The following is a 14,915-nucleotide window of genomic DNA, read 5'->3' as shown; positions in this document are numbered from 1 at the left end:
CTCTAAACTTCATTACCCTTATTTGTATAATCATGGCTTTTCATTTCGTGGTTTTGAATTGATACTTATGTTTAAAGATAAATTATATTCGACCATTATATGGGACGACCACTGGAATTTTTCCCGTTACAAATAGTTTAATTCTATCAACTGTTGTATTCATCAAATTGGCACCAATTGGTAAATGGAATTATTTTTAACGCTAAATCAAAAACTAACAACGTTCGTTTATTACCATCCCTTATGTAAATATTTTCCACAAACTTTATGAAACTTTCTAAAACGACACTCAGTTGACCATATCTCTAGACCCATTCGACCGATTTTGCTAATCTTTGAACTTCAACTGAAATTTTTTGAAAAGATTTACAAGTGGTATCTCTACTCCTCCGTCGGATCTCCAAGGGTTACACACGGCACATAAAACCTAATAGCTCTCAGTACTTTGTACGGGACTCCAAAAAACTGAAATAAAGTACGGATATTTACATAATATATGCGTGTTATTATATTTAATGTACCACTCAAAACATGATTGAAAAGCAAACGAGCAGAATAATATTATACTACAAATATCGAAACATTTAAGAAAGCAGAAACGAAAAGCTGACATTTATATAACAGATAGATATATCTCAATTCATTTTTTTTTGTATAACACATAAGAAAAACAATTCAAGAGACTCACATCTGCTTATGGCAAACCAGGCAAACCCAATCCGTCGAATAATTGAAAAATTCTCTACAACTTTTGCATACACGTAATCTACAACAGCGGCACGTGGCTCCTCTATTGATTACTTTACCCAATTCGATTCGGCATCTTGAACAAGATTGATTCGATTCAATATTAGGTCGATCAAGAGATCCACATGTCCTTAAAGCACCCTTTCTACGAATATTTTGCAGTTCTGTGCGAAGAATCCTATAGAAAATTGGCAGAAAGAAAAGTATTTTTTTTTGGTGAGTGTTAAAAGAAAATTTGTGTGAGAAGTATTTACATATCAACAGATTGAAGAAAATAGTTTATTATACCGGTAACAAAAGAAAAGCTGAAAAAAACGTAAATAAAAAGTTGTAGTAGCGTGTAGTCAAACTTAGAGATTTAAAGTGAGGAAACGACATATTAATAAACCGTTGCGTGTATCGAACTAATTCCCCAATCTGATTTTAAGTTTCAGTTTCATATAAGTAGTAAGTTTCCGCTCATATAGAGTAAAGCAGAGCGCGAAAAAGTTCTATTCGTAACGCTTTTCCTGATTAAATTTAATTTATATGTAAATTTCGCCGGTGCTTTACTAACGCCTAACTGTTTCTATTGAATTTGTTTTTATCAGGTTCGCTCTCAATTCATGAATTATTGAACTCGCTGTTCCACAGAGTTATAGCGACCATTACGCAATCATCAGCTGGATTTATTTGTGGGAATTTTATTTCTGAAAAATTCTGAAAACTCCGAAATATTCTGAAAACTTTAAGATTTAAAATTCACAAAAATAAGTCTTGAGAAACCTCCCATCAAAATTTGCTAGCAGAAGGAAATCCATTATTCATCAGAGCGAGATACTGGAGTCGGCGACAATCAGAATTATGTCTAAGTCGTTTCTAGCTTCTTTTTTTATTTCACCTTAGGGCATTAAGTGGTCAACTTGAAGTCACTGCAGAGTTCTTTTCTAAGTCGCTCAATATTACGCACTACTCAGTGAAATAAACGCACTTAATAGCTGATGTGAAACCAATCTTCTTACAGACTGTTTCTTGCATAAGCTACTTGTTTTTCTAGATATAGTTACGGTGAAGTACCATAAATGCGTCGTCGTTTACCCTACAACTTTTGAGAGTGTTTCATGCTGTGAAGTATATTTATTTATACAAAATATTGTGGAAATTATACAAAAACTGTGAACGCGCCATCCATCCAATTAAAAATTATTCCCATTACGGTAAAAAAACGTGAAAGAAGTCACAACTTGCACCCATAATGTTGGGTTAAACTTTTAAATTGATGTTTTTCTTCTCCTTTTATGGAAAAATACCGATCCCAAGAGAAAACCAAAAGATGTTATTTGCTGGAATCGACTCTCATATCCTTTACAAACATAATATTTAAAATGGAATTAATGTCCACTGTTCAAGCAGGGACCATGAGTGCTTGCTGTTTACTATAATGGTCTTGTTGTCGATTCCCAATTCATTTAACAGTTAAATTTCAACTTTATGAACTTTAATTTAGTTCATGATCGTGCAACTAACGGAAATGAAACAACAACTTAACATACAACTGAAATAGTCTTTGTAGAATTGTAGATAATAGAGGTTAAGTTCAATAAATTCATCCAGCCTCTGGCGGTTATATTTGTTCTATAATTCTGCAGAGTACCCTGCAGATGTAAAATGTTTTTTTTTTGCTTTTTCCCATTTTTCTATTAGAATAAAAACTCTCTCATTTGACTATATTAACAGGAAGGATACGGCTAATCCATATTTCCTTTTTGTTGTCCATAAACCTGTCCGATAAATTCCCTTAATTAATTGGATCAACAAACAAATTCTATTTTTAGATTGCATTAAAGTGGATAAGAATATGGGATAGAGTTAATTGCTATACGCTGGTTTTGTTATGAAGAGGAAGAGTGAAATTTAAATGAAAAAATGCTGGTGTCTGGTGTCGGTGTTGAGAACGGGAATGACTGTTTTTCTCTGGCATAGTATTCACTAATTCCTGATCATTATACGTCCCATCAAAAAGCATTTGAATTTCAGTGTCTGTAATTAATACCGTAGTAGCCACAAGAAAATATATATTTCCAGCAATCGTTTCGTAGCGACTTTCGTCAGGCGGTATTTTAACTTCAGTAGAAATATGGATTTAAAACCGGATGAGGACCAAGTAATGATCAATTGAAAAATTCCGCACGGCACATCGTACAAATATATTCTGTTATAGGAGGAGATTTTGAAAAGACGCCTTCAGGCAAGATATCGTTTTCGGTCATTGGGTAGAAAAGTTATGGCGAACGCAAAGTGGCTGAACGAAATTGAAGATAGACAAATCGGTACAAATCCCCGACGAAATATATCGATAATTGTACGACGTTCTGGAGTTAAAGGAATATTAACACTCAAGGTTCGTGTCGTTTCTCTTTAATATCACATTGAAATCTTTCCACGAACGGCGAACCGTCTTTTCGTAATTGACATAATAATGTCTGTAGGACAAAACAATTTTCAATACACCCGATCAATATCGAAACGAAAAAGACCGAGAGCACTTGAAATCAACCGTAAACTCATTAAAATGTTTTCAAATTATTCCGCAAGTAATTTTCGTTCTAAGATTTTTTTTTTGTTTTCATTCAACAAACTATTTAACACCCCATCCCCCGTCACCCAATAAATAGAAATTCCAAGACTGTTTGGTGAAATCATGCAACTTTTCCTACTTCAATTCGGGCAGACTGCTTACACGTGAAGGACATTATGCCAGTGCGATTTATTTTTTACTCGATGGCGAGGTTACTGTCAGTAAACGGGTCTATTCAATTGTATAAATTCATCGCATAATTGAATTTGATCACACCAGAAATTGATTAATTTGATGGGTAAACTTTAGGGTGACGGTAAATGGATTGATGATGTACGATATGCTCTTGTACCTGGTGATGTGTTCGGCCTTGATGGAGTTATTTTCGGTGATAAGAGAACTGTATCATGTACAACTGCCAGTAAGTATTTTATTGGATTTTTTTTTGTTGGAAATGCGGGATTTCACAATGGACAGATAAAAATAGACGTACAAGTTTGCGTTTATTTACAAATAAATTATTTCCGACTAAACTTTTTCGCTTTATGTCGATTGAGTTGTTAAGTATCCTTCCAACAAAATTTATAATCGACAAAAACGGAACTTATCGTAGTACTTATGGGTTCATAGACCATCGTTACAATCGAGCATCTATTGCAAACATAAAAGTTTGTATCAATAATTGATCCGGCAAACTCATCCGAAACTTTGTAAACGAAAGCCAATGAGTATACCACGGTCTTGTTCACCTTTAAATGAAAGAGACTTTTGAATTTATAGGCGAAAAGAAATTTACTTTTGAGATTGATGATGCAAAGAAAAGTGAGATAGAGTAACATGCGTGATGGTGATGATGCGTTTCACCATCCTAATTCATTCAAACGGATAAAGTTAGTTTAGATACGAATAAACACAATGGGAGAACAAATAGCATCGATGATAAACCGAGAACACTGTGGGAAAATGAAAATGTTTTGCTGTCATTTCTACAAGACAACAAAACGAATGTATTTAGTAACGATATACCCTACCCTTTCAACCACTCTTTAGCAAATTAGGTGTGATGAAATGGTCCTATAAAAAACAACAATTAACCAAATTAGACTCATTATGAGACGAGGTGTTAATTAAACCAACGACATTTTATAGCCATCATTTAATCAATTTCAAAAATTAAATGACCAGTCAACACCGAACTGCTGTACATCTACAAAGACGATTTGAGTGACGAATTACGGAAAACTCTAACGTTGCATTGGGACAATATTAAAACAGCTTTACGAAGATTCAGTTATTACTTTGCCCATTTCGCAGAGCAACAAGTACGCACAGCCCACATCATCGTTACATTGTTACTGTAATACCATCTATCTTCAGATAACTGAATGCTGTACGTTCTCCAAAATAAAACAATACAATGTGGACGATGTTATATACGATGGTGGAGACGGTCAGCGTAACAACACATTTCTTATCATCAGTGGTCAATGTATGATATTGCAGTGTATAGAAATACCGGTTTGTGTTTTGGGGTCTGCATCGTGCATAAAATAATTTCTATTGGAATTTTTCTTCTTTGCTAGTACCATCCGAAAACCAACAACCAGAAGCATAATATTGTGATGCGTGATGTACGTAAACATACAAATAATTCGAAAGTTTTACCTCAAAAACGTCTTGACCGAACTGATGCCACAAGAATGCCATTGGGTCACGTTCGTTTCGAAGATAGGCAAAAGTATGTATAGTATAATCAAACAACACTTGATTCGATTGAGGAGAAGAAGAAAAACAAAGAAAAGATTTCGTGAGCGCTTCTTTTATGGTTACAATTTTTTGATTTATATAACACATAATTGTTGGGTTGAAAAACTCTCAGTCAAAGGTTCTCCTTCTGCATGATAATCTACACCAACACCTTTATGTTTTTAAGGATACCGTGCTAGCTATGTCTGTTAGAACAGTGTTTAACTTTGCCTGTTACGTAAATCTCACCAATAGTTTTGTGGTCAATGTATGTTGAGTTTCTATCTAACAATAATCGTACAGCTAGCTTAGACAATCACTGTCCATGCATTGTTGTGCATTTTCCTTCAGCTTACTGTCCGTACTCCAGAAACAATTCATTTCAGTTTAATTACTCTAACAAACGAATTTCAAAATTTCTTCAAAAAGCATCTGCATGCCACACTCAATTCTAACGGGATGTATTCCCTAGTGTGCTACATTAAATCTAAATACATGAAGAATATAGACTAGTGCACCTTACTCGCATAATCATATATAGTTTAAAGGAAAACATGTCAGCAGCAACGATGATACAAAGAGAAAAATAAGATGCAGTTTCTTTTGCTGTCATGGGAATACACAAACTTTTCTTTTCATAGATATTCTAATAATTGGAAATCCATAGAAAACCACAGAAATCTACAGGAAACGGTAAAAAAGATTGCATTTGAATAATAATTGAATTTAAAAGAGAAATTATTTCGATAAAAAAAAACCACCCCGGATCGTATTAAATAGAAACAGGTGATATTCGTGGATATTGCTACATTAAGCGCTGGATCGATATTCTCGATTGGCGAGGATATGGTCGAACGTTCGATTGTGGCTAAAAATATTGTACAGTGTCTTGAGATTCCAACGTTTTGGCTGCTAGAACGGGCCCAGAATATTGGTAATATTTGGAACAGGTAATCTTGGACTGTTAACTTTATTCGGGATTTGATTTTTTTTTCTTCATCCAAATGTAAAGAACCAAAATTTTTTATACGGTGACCATTCCGGGACCAGAAGCTATATTGGAAGATTATAGAAGGTCGTGCAGATGGAATCGATACAAAAAGGAAATCATCGAAAAGCTACTCGGCTGATGACTTGGGCATTCATTTCCTTCCATTGTTTCTAAGCAATGAACAACAGAATAACTTAACAAGACATGTATATGGTGGATGAATATCATCGGATTCGAGCAACAACAAAGAAATATTCATTAGATAACTCTAAATTCACCTCATTGTGTATTTACGTGCACCAAAATTTTCGTAATTAAACTCAATACAACTGGTACACTCAATTTAGGAACATAACACACTGCGATAGAACATCGATAGAACATATAAAACGTGATAGAAATAAATTTTTTTTCTTAGCAAAACGAAAATCATTCAAACTTGAAATACGAGATACAAACAGATGACTTGCTCTTCGAAAAACCGAATTTTAATTTGACAGAAAAAAAAATCCAACGGATCGAATTTTCTCATCCGGCTTACACGGACGAGCTTAGTGATTAGTATACATTTACGGTAATAAAAAAATCGCATGCTAAAATTTGTGTACGAAATATATTTTTTGGCTATATAACCGCTCCGCATACGATTCGAGTTTATATTTGAAATTTAAAAGCTCACTTTCCTCTGTGATGTTGATTAATGATGAAAAATGAGGCATACTTTTGAGGACTTCGTTGCGGAAACATTGGTTGTGGCTTAAGTAAATGAACTATGTTGTAAAGCGAAATATTTTTGGTACTGATAAATGGGTAACAATAAAATATATTCCGGCATGAAAAAGTGGATAACATTACTACTTTCCGACAACACGAACTGTGGAAGCGTTTGTAGAGATTTTGCAAGGGGGAAAACAGCTAGATTTTAAATTCCCTCTTTTTCTGTGTACAACTCTTTCCGAGTCGCAGTCCTATCGTCTCTCGTTTGCAGGTGCAGTTCCTTTACGAGTTTTATTATATATGAGAGTAATGACCGTACCGGCCGTTTTTTAAACTCCAGTCAATTCAAACTTTACAACCCCCGAAAACAGTTCACCCAGACAGTTCTCATAATTTATTGACTGGATGTTTGAATCAACGACGGGCTTGCCCGTTTTATATCATAAAAACGTACGTTTCTTATCTGAATAACCTGTTGTTACAAGAAAATACGAAGTTATTTTCATTTAGTACAGTAACGCACGCAATATTCAAATCGTTCTTCAGTGTACAAAATTATGAAAAATGACCTCCAAAAAAGTGGCTCGTAAAACAAATTATCTCAACATTTTCCTTTACGTCTTTCGTGCTATGCTGACCATTACCAGCACCATCGAGCGAGGTAGAGTTTCCCTTTTTATTTTTATGGACTACCATTTATTTCGTCGACCATTTCCAGTAAGCTTGATAGGTACTCAATCAGCAATATATTAACAGAATAGAAGCTGTACTGATGGCTGAATAACAACTATACTGTAAAATGATAAGTATTGATAAGTGACGAAAAGTAAAACTTTCGTCGATATTTTTGAGATAATGCCTAGAGTGGCAAATCTATCTGGTGCCCAAAAATATTTATGCAACTCAGTATCATAATGTGCAAAATTTGCAAACTTTAGATGCCTGTTGCATAAATCGTTGTGACCTCGTGTCACAATTACACATCTGGAGGCTTATAAAGTGCTAGATAACTATTTATGGTGGAAAAGATTAAAGTAGACAGTTCATCAAAGGTCAAATAAAATGAAACAATCACCATAATGGTCGTTGTTAGAAACAAACATTCTGTCATGTTACCAATTTACTCTTGTCAGATTAGTAAATTATAAAGGACATAGCAATAACTAACCATTGAAATTGTTATTCGCAACATAGCAACTAATTAGCTCTATGAGCAGACATTAGTTTACGAGTGTAAGTTTAATGAAAATTGCTATCACATTGCATATTTGGAAGTGGTATGTCTTCTCTTCGTGTATCATTCGATCCAATTCATGTTATTAACCTGAGGTAACACCTCGTCATCTGTTATTGACCACGTTAACAATGAAAGCGATGAGCCCTAACCAGTATTCTCTTATATCTATATCAAAACGTACAGTAAATCCGATGCACTGAATTGATTTTTGGTTTAGTGAACAATACAATTCTGAGTTGCACTTTGTCAGCACACATCCTAATTTATCGAACTCTCACTCGCCCCGTATGGATAAACGTTGGACTAGCACTAAAAAATGAATATTTTCCACGGTGTACGTGTACATAAACCTAACTATTATTTGCATGGAACAAAAAAGAAATTAAAAATGTATGAGTCGTATGCTTTATCTACCCCACAAAAGTGCGTGTGAACAACTTGAATGACCTCATCTAAACTCGATATATATACATCATACTACAATATCAACTTGTATGCGATTTAAATAATTTGTGACTACTTTTTGGTCTAAGGTTGTTTTAGTACGAAATAGGAGGCCCTTACGGTCTCAATTCGTTTGTATTTTCATGATTGGCTTCCATTCTCAGCAGTATTGGTAATACAAGCTGTAAATGAAAAGAGAGAATCGGTCTCGCTTTGACAAGTCAACTATCTCGTCATGGACCAAGAGTTAGCAGCCCGACCGCACTGGCTACCAAAAGACACATCGGGCTCATAGAATGAAGGTTCATAATTAAAAATTCCCGGCCAGAATCGAAGAGATCTCTTCTAAAAATTGGGTTTCGCCATCGGCATTTTCATTTACAAATTTTTCCGTCTTAGTCAAGTTAACCGCGTTAAAACAATCGAAAAGCAATTTGTCAAAGTCATATTACCTGAAGTACTTAGACATCGTTTCGTCCCGCTAGTATCGATAGCTTCAAAGTTCATCTTTGTAATTCGCGAAAATTACTTATAAATAGTAAAAACAAACACATTGGACGGAACCTGTCAAGGACATCAATGAGTGTTAGCAAGAGCTGCATCGGTGTTAGTTATTGATTATGTTTACGTTCTAAGGTAAGGTCAGCAAACTCTTTCAATCAAAGTTAAACAGAAAACCAAATAAAATATATAATCACAACAGACGAGGCAATCAACTCGTCGTAATAATAGTAGATTATTCACCTCTGTCCACATGTTTATTTAGACACTTGGGGAGTTATTGCATGAGCCGAAGGCGAATGTTATAACCCCAAGTGTCCAAATAAACATTTGGACAGAGGTGAATACGCTATTTTATCTACCGGCGGCGAAATAATAGCACATTTTCACTGCTATTATTTCACCTAGATAGATAAAAAAAAATCTAAAAGAATTTCATGATTCAGATAATGTATAGACACAGACCTCTTCAATTACTTCGAATGGAACAAAGTTTAAAACTAACCTTTACAGAATAAAATAAAAATAAAAATGCTTTCGCTGTTCCACTTTCCGCTACTCAACTCGTAAGTTAAATCCTTTTTAAAGAAAGAAAGAATTTAGTTTATCATTGTGATCCGTTCTTGTTTACGATGCGAATCTGTTAAGTCTACACAGTAAGGGAGATTAAAGTTTATACGTATCTTGCACCGTCTTCCGGATAGAAACACAATTTCGATTTCGACCAAAGCCTTTCAACTAAGAGTATGCTCACGTTCACCTAGATACATTTTTTTTCTGTTGTCGTTCCTATTAATATTAATCCATATCTGAGTAATGTAATAATGGCGTTACTTCTCATGATAAATAATTTCATTTATTTAGTCGTGATTACAAACAATATTAATACATTTTTCTCTTTGTAAGCAGATATTATTACGGGAAAATGGCATGTCAAACTTGACTTCATTAATTTAGTTTCAGTGTCGGTATAATATTGTGTTACCACATTGTGGGTGACCTAACGTATTTTCAGTATTACCTTTTTTTCTTCTTCTTCTTCGGAATAAATGTAGTGCACTTCAATCTATTGTTTGATTCTCATTTTTTTCTTTAAACCTTAACACATCATTGTGCATTGAATGACAATAATGGTTGAATAACTTAGTGTAATTTAAGTTGATAGCATTCGTCGACAAGAATAGATTCAAATTAGAATTAGGTAGCGAGGAGGAACGTCAATGAATCCAAGCAATTTACCGACTTTTGTTTCATAATAATATTGCCGCGCGCGTTTCTTATAGGAGATATATATCGGATTGCGTAATGGCCCCTACGGTAACTTGAGGCCACGATCTGTAATTATTCTACACGGAGAATTAGAACGAATCGATTGAATGTTACGTTAGCCTTGTCTGAAGAATTTGCAGCACATTTTACGAACACATTTTACAACAATTGGAAAAATTGATTTGCTGACCAAAGGTTCACTTGCAATTAGAACTGCTGACATTATAATTTAAGTTACAGTTAAGGTACTTATTATCAAAAATGATCGAAAGTAAAAGCAATTTCGGTTGCTTTATCATTTGTGTCTAGTGTCGACTAAAATTATCTGCTTCACTGAACTACTGTCTTTACAAACATTTGAATTTTTCACAGAAATTTATCTAAGTTTTACAAAGCTTTCTCGTGATTATCCCAAAATTTAATTTTTACGAATGAATTTTTTCGTACGCAAAACTCTCATCCACACATTCTACCATCAGTTGAAATTTATAGGATTTATCGACGAAACGATAATATAATTAAAGTCAGTTTTCAACGTTTAGCTAATTAAATCGTGATGAATTTGCAAAAATTTAGTACGAAATTGAATAAGAGTACAATGAACCCTGCCCTACCGATGACTTATGGCTTCGGATTTTTTTTGTCATCATATTTACGTAGATACCACTATAAGATTAGCTACAGTTGTCATTTCGTTCGAATATGTTTCCCTGAAACGAGTATCAATCAACTGACATAAAATAACATTTCCGAAATTAATAATTAAACTTGCTAAATACAACAGCATTTTGAGTGCGTTGTGCACACAAAATTGTCATTAAGTTCTCCAAATATTAAAATTAATTTCCGCTGAAATTATATGAATGAACGAACGAACCAAATTATACGGGCAATGGTGAGCTTAGCATTCGAATACGAAATTCACATTTATTCTGTTGTTGTTGTTGCTGTTGTATACCTTTACCAATACAAAACAGCACAACAACAAACATTTTATTAACATAAATCATAAACGAAACTAAGGTTTCGAGCAATTCCATAATTTTCGTATGAACATTTTCAAGAGCTGATAAACTTAAATCGATCCAATAAATCATCCAGCCAGAGATAACACATATTTTACGGAAAATACTACGAAAATCTCATGGGAAAACAGAGGTTTTTCAAAATACAATTTTTGCTGTGACAATTGAAAAATTGCCATTGTTGTCCGAATACGAATGTATTCAATAAAAAAATATGGGTTCAGTTGGTAGACTGACTGATGTTTTGCGAACAACAAACACACCGGAGTTTTATAGATATTACGAAAATCACTTTTTCGATGCATTTACTTTCCACGACGGGTGGTGGTACCACCCACTTTACCATCAAAATTGTCGTAAAATACCATCGATTTTAGGCAATTGCCCGAAGACAACTAAAAGTTACTATAACAGAAAATTGTTGTTGCTGAAAACTATAACATTCAGAAAATTAAAAAACGAGTCGATCATTTTGAACGACATTCAACAGGGCTGGTACCAAAAATCATAAATGTACTAAGCAGTGACAATAAAAATTGTTCGAAGTTATACACACCCCTGTCCATTTACTTATTGTCAGAGCTTTTGCAGGAAAATGTAAAAAAAATATTAATCGGATAACGTGACTTTGTACTTTGCATGACTGGTACACACTAAGAAACCGTATATTGGAAAATACGATTTTGTTGGACGATAAAGACGTGGACCGTATTACAAAATTCAAAGTCTGTTGGGACTTAAATACCTTCCTTATTCCGCATGCATACCTTCTATTGAAGTAATTTTAGTTCGAAGTTGGTAAGTGTTAAAATACAAATACAATATGGTCGACCTTCACATTATACCGAGTTGTTGATTTCAATCTAATGCCAATGTAGTTCTAAGATCTTTGTTACAACAGAAAATTAAAAGTAAATTTTTGTTTTTCAGTAGTGCGGTGAAAGCAAAGTCTTTTAGAAGGTAGCGACAAAAAAGAAACTCAAAGACAAATACATTATTGTGACGGCGGGTCGAATTCGCTGCGGGCGAAACGTTTTAACATCCATAGGTTTCATACGCTTGACTTCAATTAAAAAGATTCACAAAATTCGCCTACAAATTGTTGCTATTCAATCAATGTGATGTAGGCCAATTATGTTGAAAAATGTCCACCAGCTGTAAATGTACTTTTCTTGGAATTGCTGTTTAATAAGTATACGGAAAACGTTGGCCCGCATAATGTTTATTGTGGCACATTAAGAAAGTGAAGAAAATGAAAAATTTAGGATTAGCTCTTGACCGATACGATTATTTCTCAGTCAATCGTTAATTTATAGCCGAAATTGCTGCAGTGATGGCAACACTCGATACATTTTTCCCTCTATGTGTTGGTGATAAGTTGTGCTTTTGTTGTTTGTAAATTAAGAACTGAGTTACATCTTAGTAGTGTACAATTAGCAAAAGGAAAATAATTGAAAGGCCCTAACGTATTTACGCAATTCCATTTACCCAATAAAAACTACTGTCGAAACTCGAAAATGAAATGTTATTCAATGGACGCTAATTTTAAAGATACGCGAACCTAATACATCCAAATCAAAATTGCGTCCGTTATTCGCTGGTACCGAATTTTCCTGTATAAAATTAGCATTCGTTAATGACCCTCTTAGTAGATATGTATGATAATCTAATCATTTCCGTTTATCAGATAATTACTTTGCGTTAGCACCTCTATTTGATTTCTCTTTGTGCAAACAATAACAAATGGTTTTTCTATTCAAACTTTAAATTTGATTTCCAATTCGTTTTCAAGTGCCTGCATTTCGCGTACGTAACAATTTGTCTTGCGCCGAACGACAATCAAATAAATCGTTTGTGTTATATGGTCAGTGTTTGTTGCAGGAATGTGGAAACTTTACCAAACAAAACAATATTTTTTTTTGTCGACTTAAGCACTTATAAGTGAGCGAATGCGAACGAAATAAAAAAAAAAGTTAAGGAACTAATTCACATAAATGGCTTTTCGTGCAACATGAGTCACACTTTTGATATTTTACAGATAAAGAAATGAAGGTGGTACAAGTTACGAATAAGAAAAATGATACTACCTCCTAGCCAATTACGTTTCGATTTTTATACCAATAAAGACTTTATCCACACATTGCAATTATTGGAATTATTTAAGCAATGTTTCAATGTTTCTTTTTATAGATTTTTTTAAACAATCAATTCACCTTTTGCATATCATTAAGCTTTACACGATCAGTGTTGAAAGTGACTGGAAATATATTATGAGTTGTGAAAGCCTAATTTCCCAAAATTATAGACAATATGTGTCTTGATCTTTTGTTTATTCTGCAAAAGATATGAATAAAGTAATAAAAGAAAAATTGTACAGCCAAAGTTGTTTTTAAAAACTAAACCAGTCAACACTGGCAAATATATTCTGCCTTTTTTCAACACACATACACACCTGAATTACATTAAAATTATTGAATTTCTGTGCGATCAATTGCGTAAATAATATCGACAATTCGGTCCAAAATGATCCCAATCCCAAAAGAATATTCCGCTACAGAGCGATTCGCAGACTTGGCATCATTTAAAAGGCAAATTTACCGAAAAACGAAAAACAAATTTAATTTGAACAAATTAATGTCAATGTTATGTTCTGAAGTAACTATTTTCGATACAAGTATCAAAAAATGGATATAATTTGACGGCACTAGCGGGGCAAAACATTTTCGTATGTAAATATATTTCTATTAATGCAACAAGTTAGTTAGTTAGTGGGTTAAAAGTTTTTTTTTTATTTCTTTCTACAGCTCTGTGTGTAACATACAATTTTATTTTTGTTACGAAACAGTTTTTATTTCATCCACTGTGAGTACAGTGTGTCAATGTTTTATGGAAATCCATTCAATGTATTACAACCACATGACTGAGCTTCAAAATATAGAGTAAAATGTTTTTGGTTCAGATAACTTTTCATAGGGTACAGCCATCAGTTGTCTCTTCTTCAGCTCGTACGACAAACTTTACACCCAGTTGTGATACACATTCCGATTAACCAACTTGTTGCATAATACTAGTATATTGATTTTTCAGTTGTAGTCCTACATGCATTGCATAAAATATGATTTAAAAAAAAGCTTGTTGGGGGTTGGTTGGGGTGTTAAAAGTGGTGTTGAATTCTCTCATAAATAGCTATAATCATCTGTTGTCAACAGATTACCAACAAAATACCAAGATTTGGCCTGTGTTCTGGTTTCTCTTTTATAATGCGTATTAAGGTGACAGATTTTGCAATAATATTGTGAACAAAAAAAGTAGTAGATTTAATCGACACATGTCGTTTGTAAAGCTTTTATGGAAAGAATCGTATAAAAAAATTGAAATCATAAAATGTTGTATGATGTTAAGAGTAAGGGTGCGGAACGGACAGAAATTGATGGTTATATGCTAAAAACTTACAGTCATTTTAGATTTTAGTATAAAAGTGAAATACCCGAAGATGCTTAAATTGACAATGAATGGATTGGAGGAACATGAATATTATGCAAACCCAAATATTGGTGTGTTTGAAGGAAAAAATTTAATGTAGTCATTCGGTCGCTTTTCAGCTTCAATCGAGTAACGAGAAAAACATTGACTTTTGACATAATAAAATTTACTTAATCGATTGTTTTTACCAAAACCGAT

At 33.7% G+C, this 14,915-nt stretch overlaps 2 protein-coding genes across 4 annotated transcripts in view; one reads left to right on the top strand and one right to left on the bottom strand.

The window, feature by feature from the left end:
• The window catches only part of LOC119069952, a 78,319-nt gene that overhangs the window by 35,271 nt on the left and 28,133 nt on the right, over positions 1–14,915 (bottom strand). The window contains exon 3 of the mRNA XM_037174181.1: positions 689–925. Within this exon, the coding sequence (XP_037030076.1) occupies positions 689–925 (237 nt within the window). The remainder of the gene's footprint in view (positions 1–688; positions 926–14,915) is intronic.
• On the top strand, positions 2,789–6,674 carry LOC119069968. Of its 3 annotated transcripts, none has more exons than XM_037174206.1 (11): positions 2,789–2,890; positions 2,951–3,127; positions 3,216–3,320; positions 3,402–3,545; positions 3,614–3,725; positions 4,490–4,626; positions 4,682–4,822; positions 4,888–5,042; positions 5,692–5,743; positions 5,831–6,000; positions 6,063–6,674. In XM_037174206.1, exons 1-11 carry the CDS (start codon positions 2,864–2,866, stop codon positions 6,178–6,180), a joined length of 1,338 nt encoding a protein of 445 aa, XP_037030101.1. In that variant the 5' UTR covers positions 2,789–2,863; the 3' UTR covers positions 6,181–6,674. The 3 variants fall into 3 exon arrangements, with proteins under 3 accessions (XP_037030101.1, XP_037030102.1, XP_037030100.1); XM_037174207.1 differs by having other exon boundaries at positions 2,948–3,127; positions 3,402–3,521; XM_037174205.1 differs by having other exon boundaries at positions 2,948–3,127.

Source organism: Bradysia coprophila, assembly GCF_014529535.1.
Source record: "Bradysia coprophila strain Holo2 chromosome X unlocalized genomic scaffold, BU_Bcop_v1 contig_416, whole genome shotgun sequence".
Lineage (NCBI taxonomy): Eukaryota > Metazoa > Arthropoda > Insecta > Diptera > Sciaridae > Bradysia > Bradysia coprophila.
The sequence above is the reverse complement of the archived record's forward strand: the minus strand, read 5'-3'. Positions and strand labels throughout refer to the sequence as shown.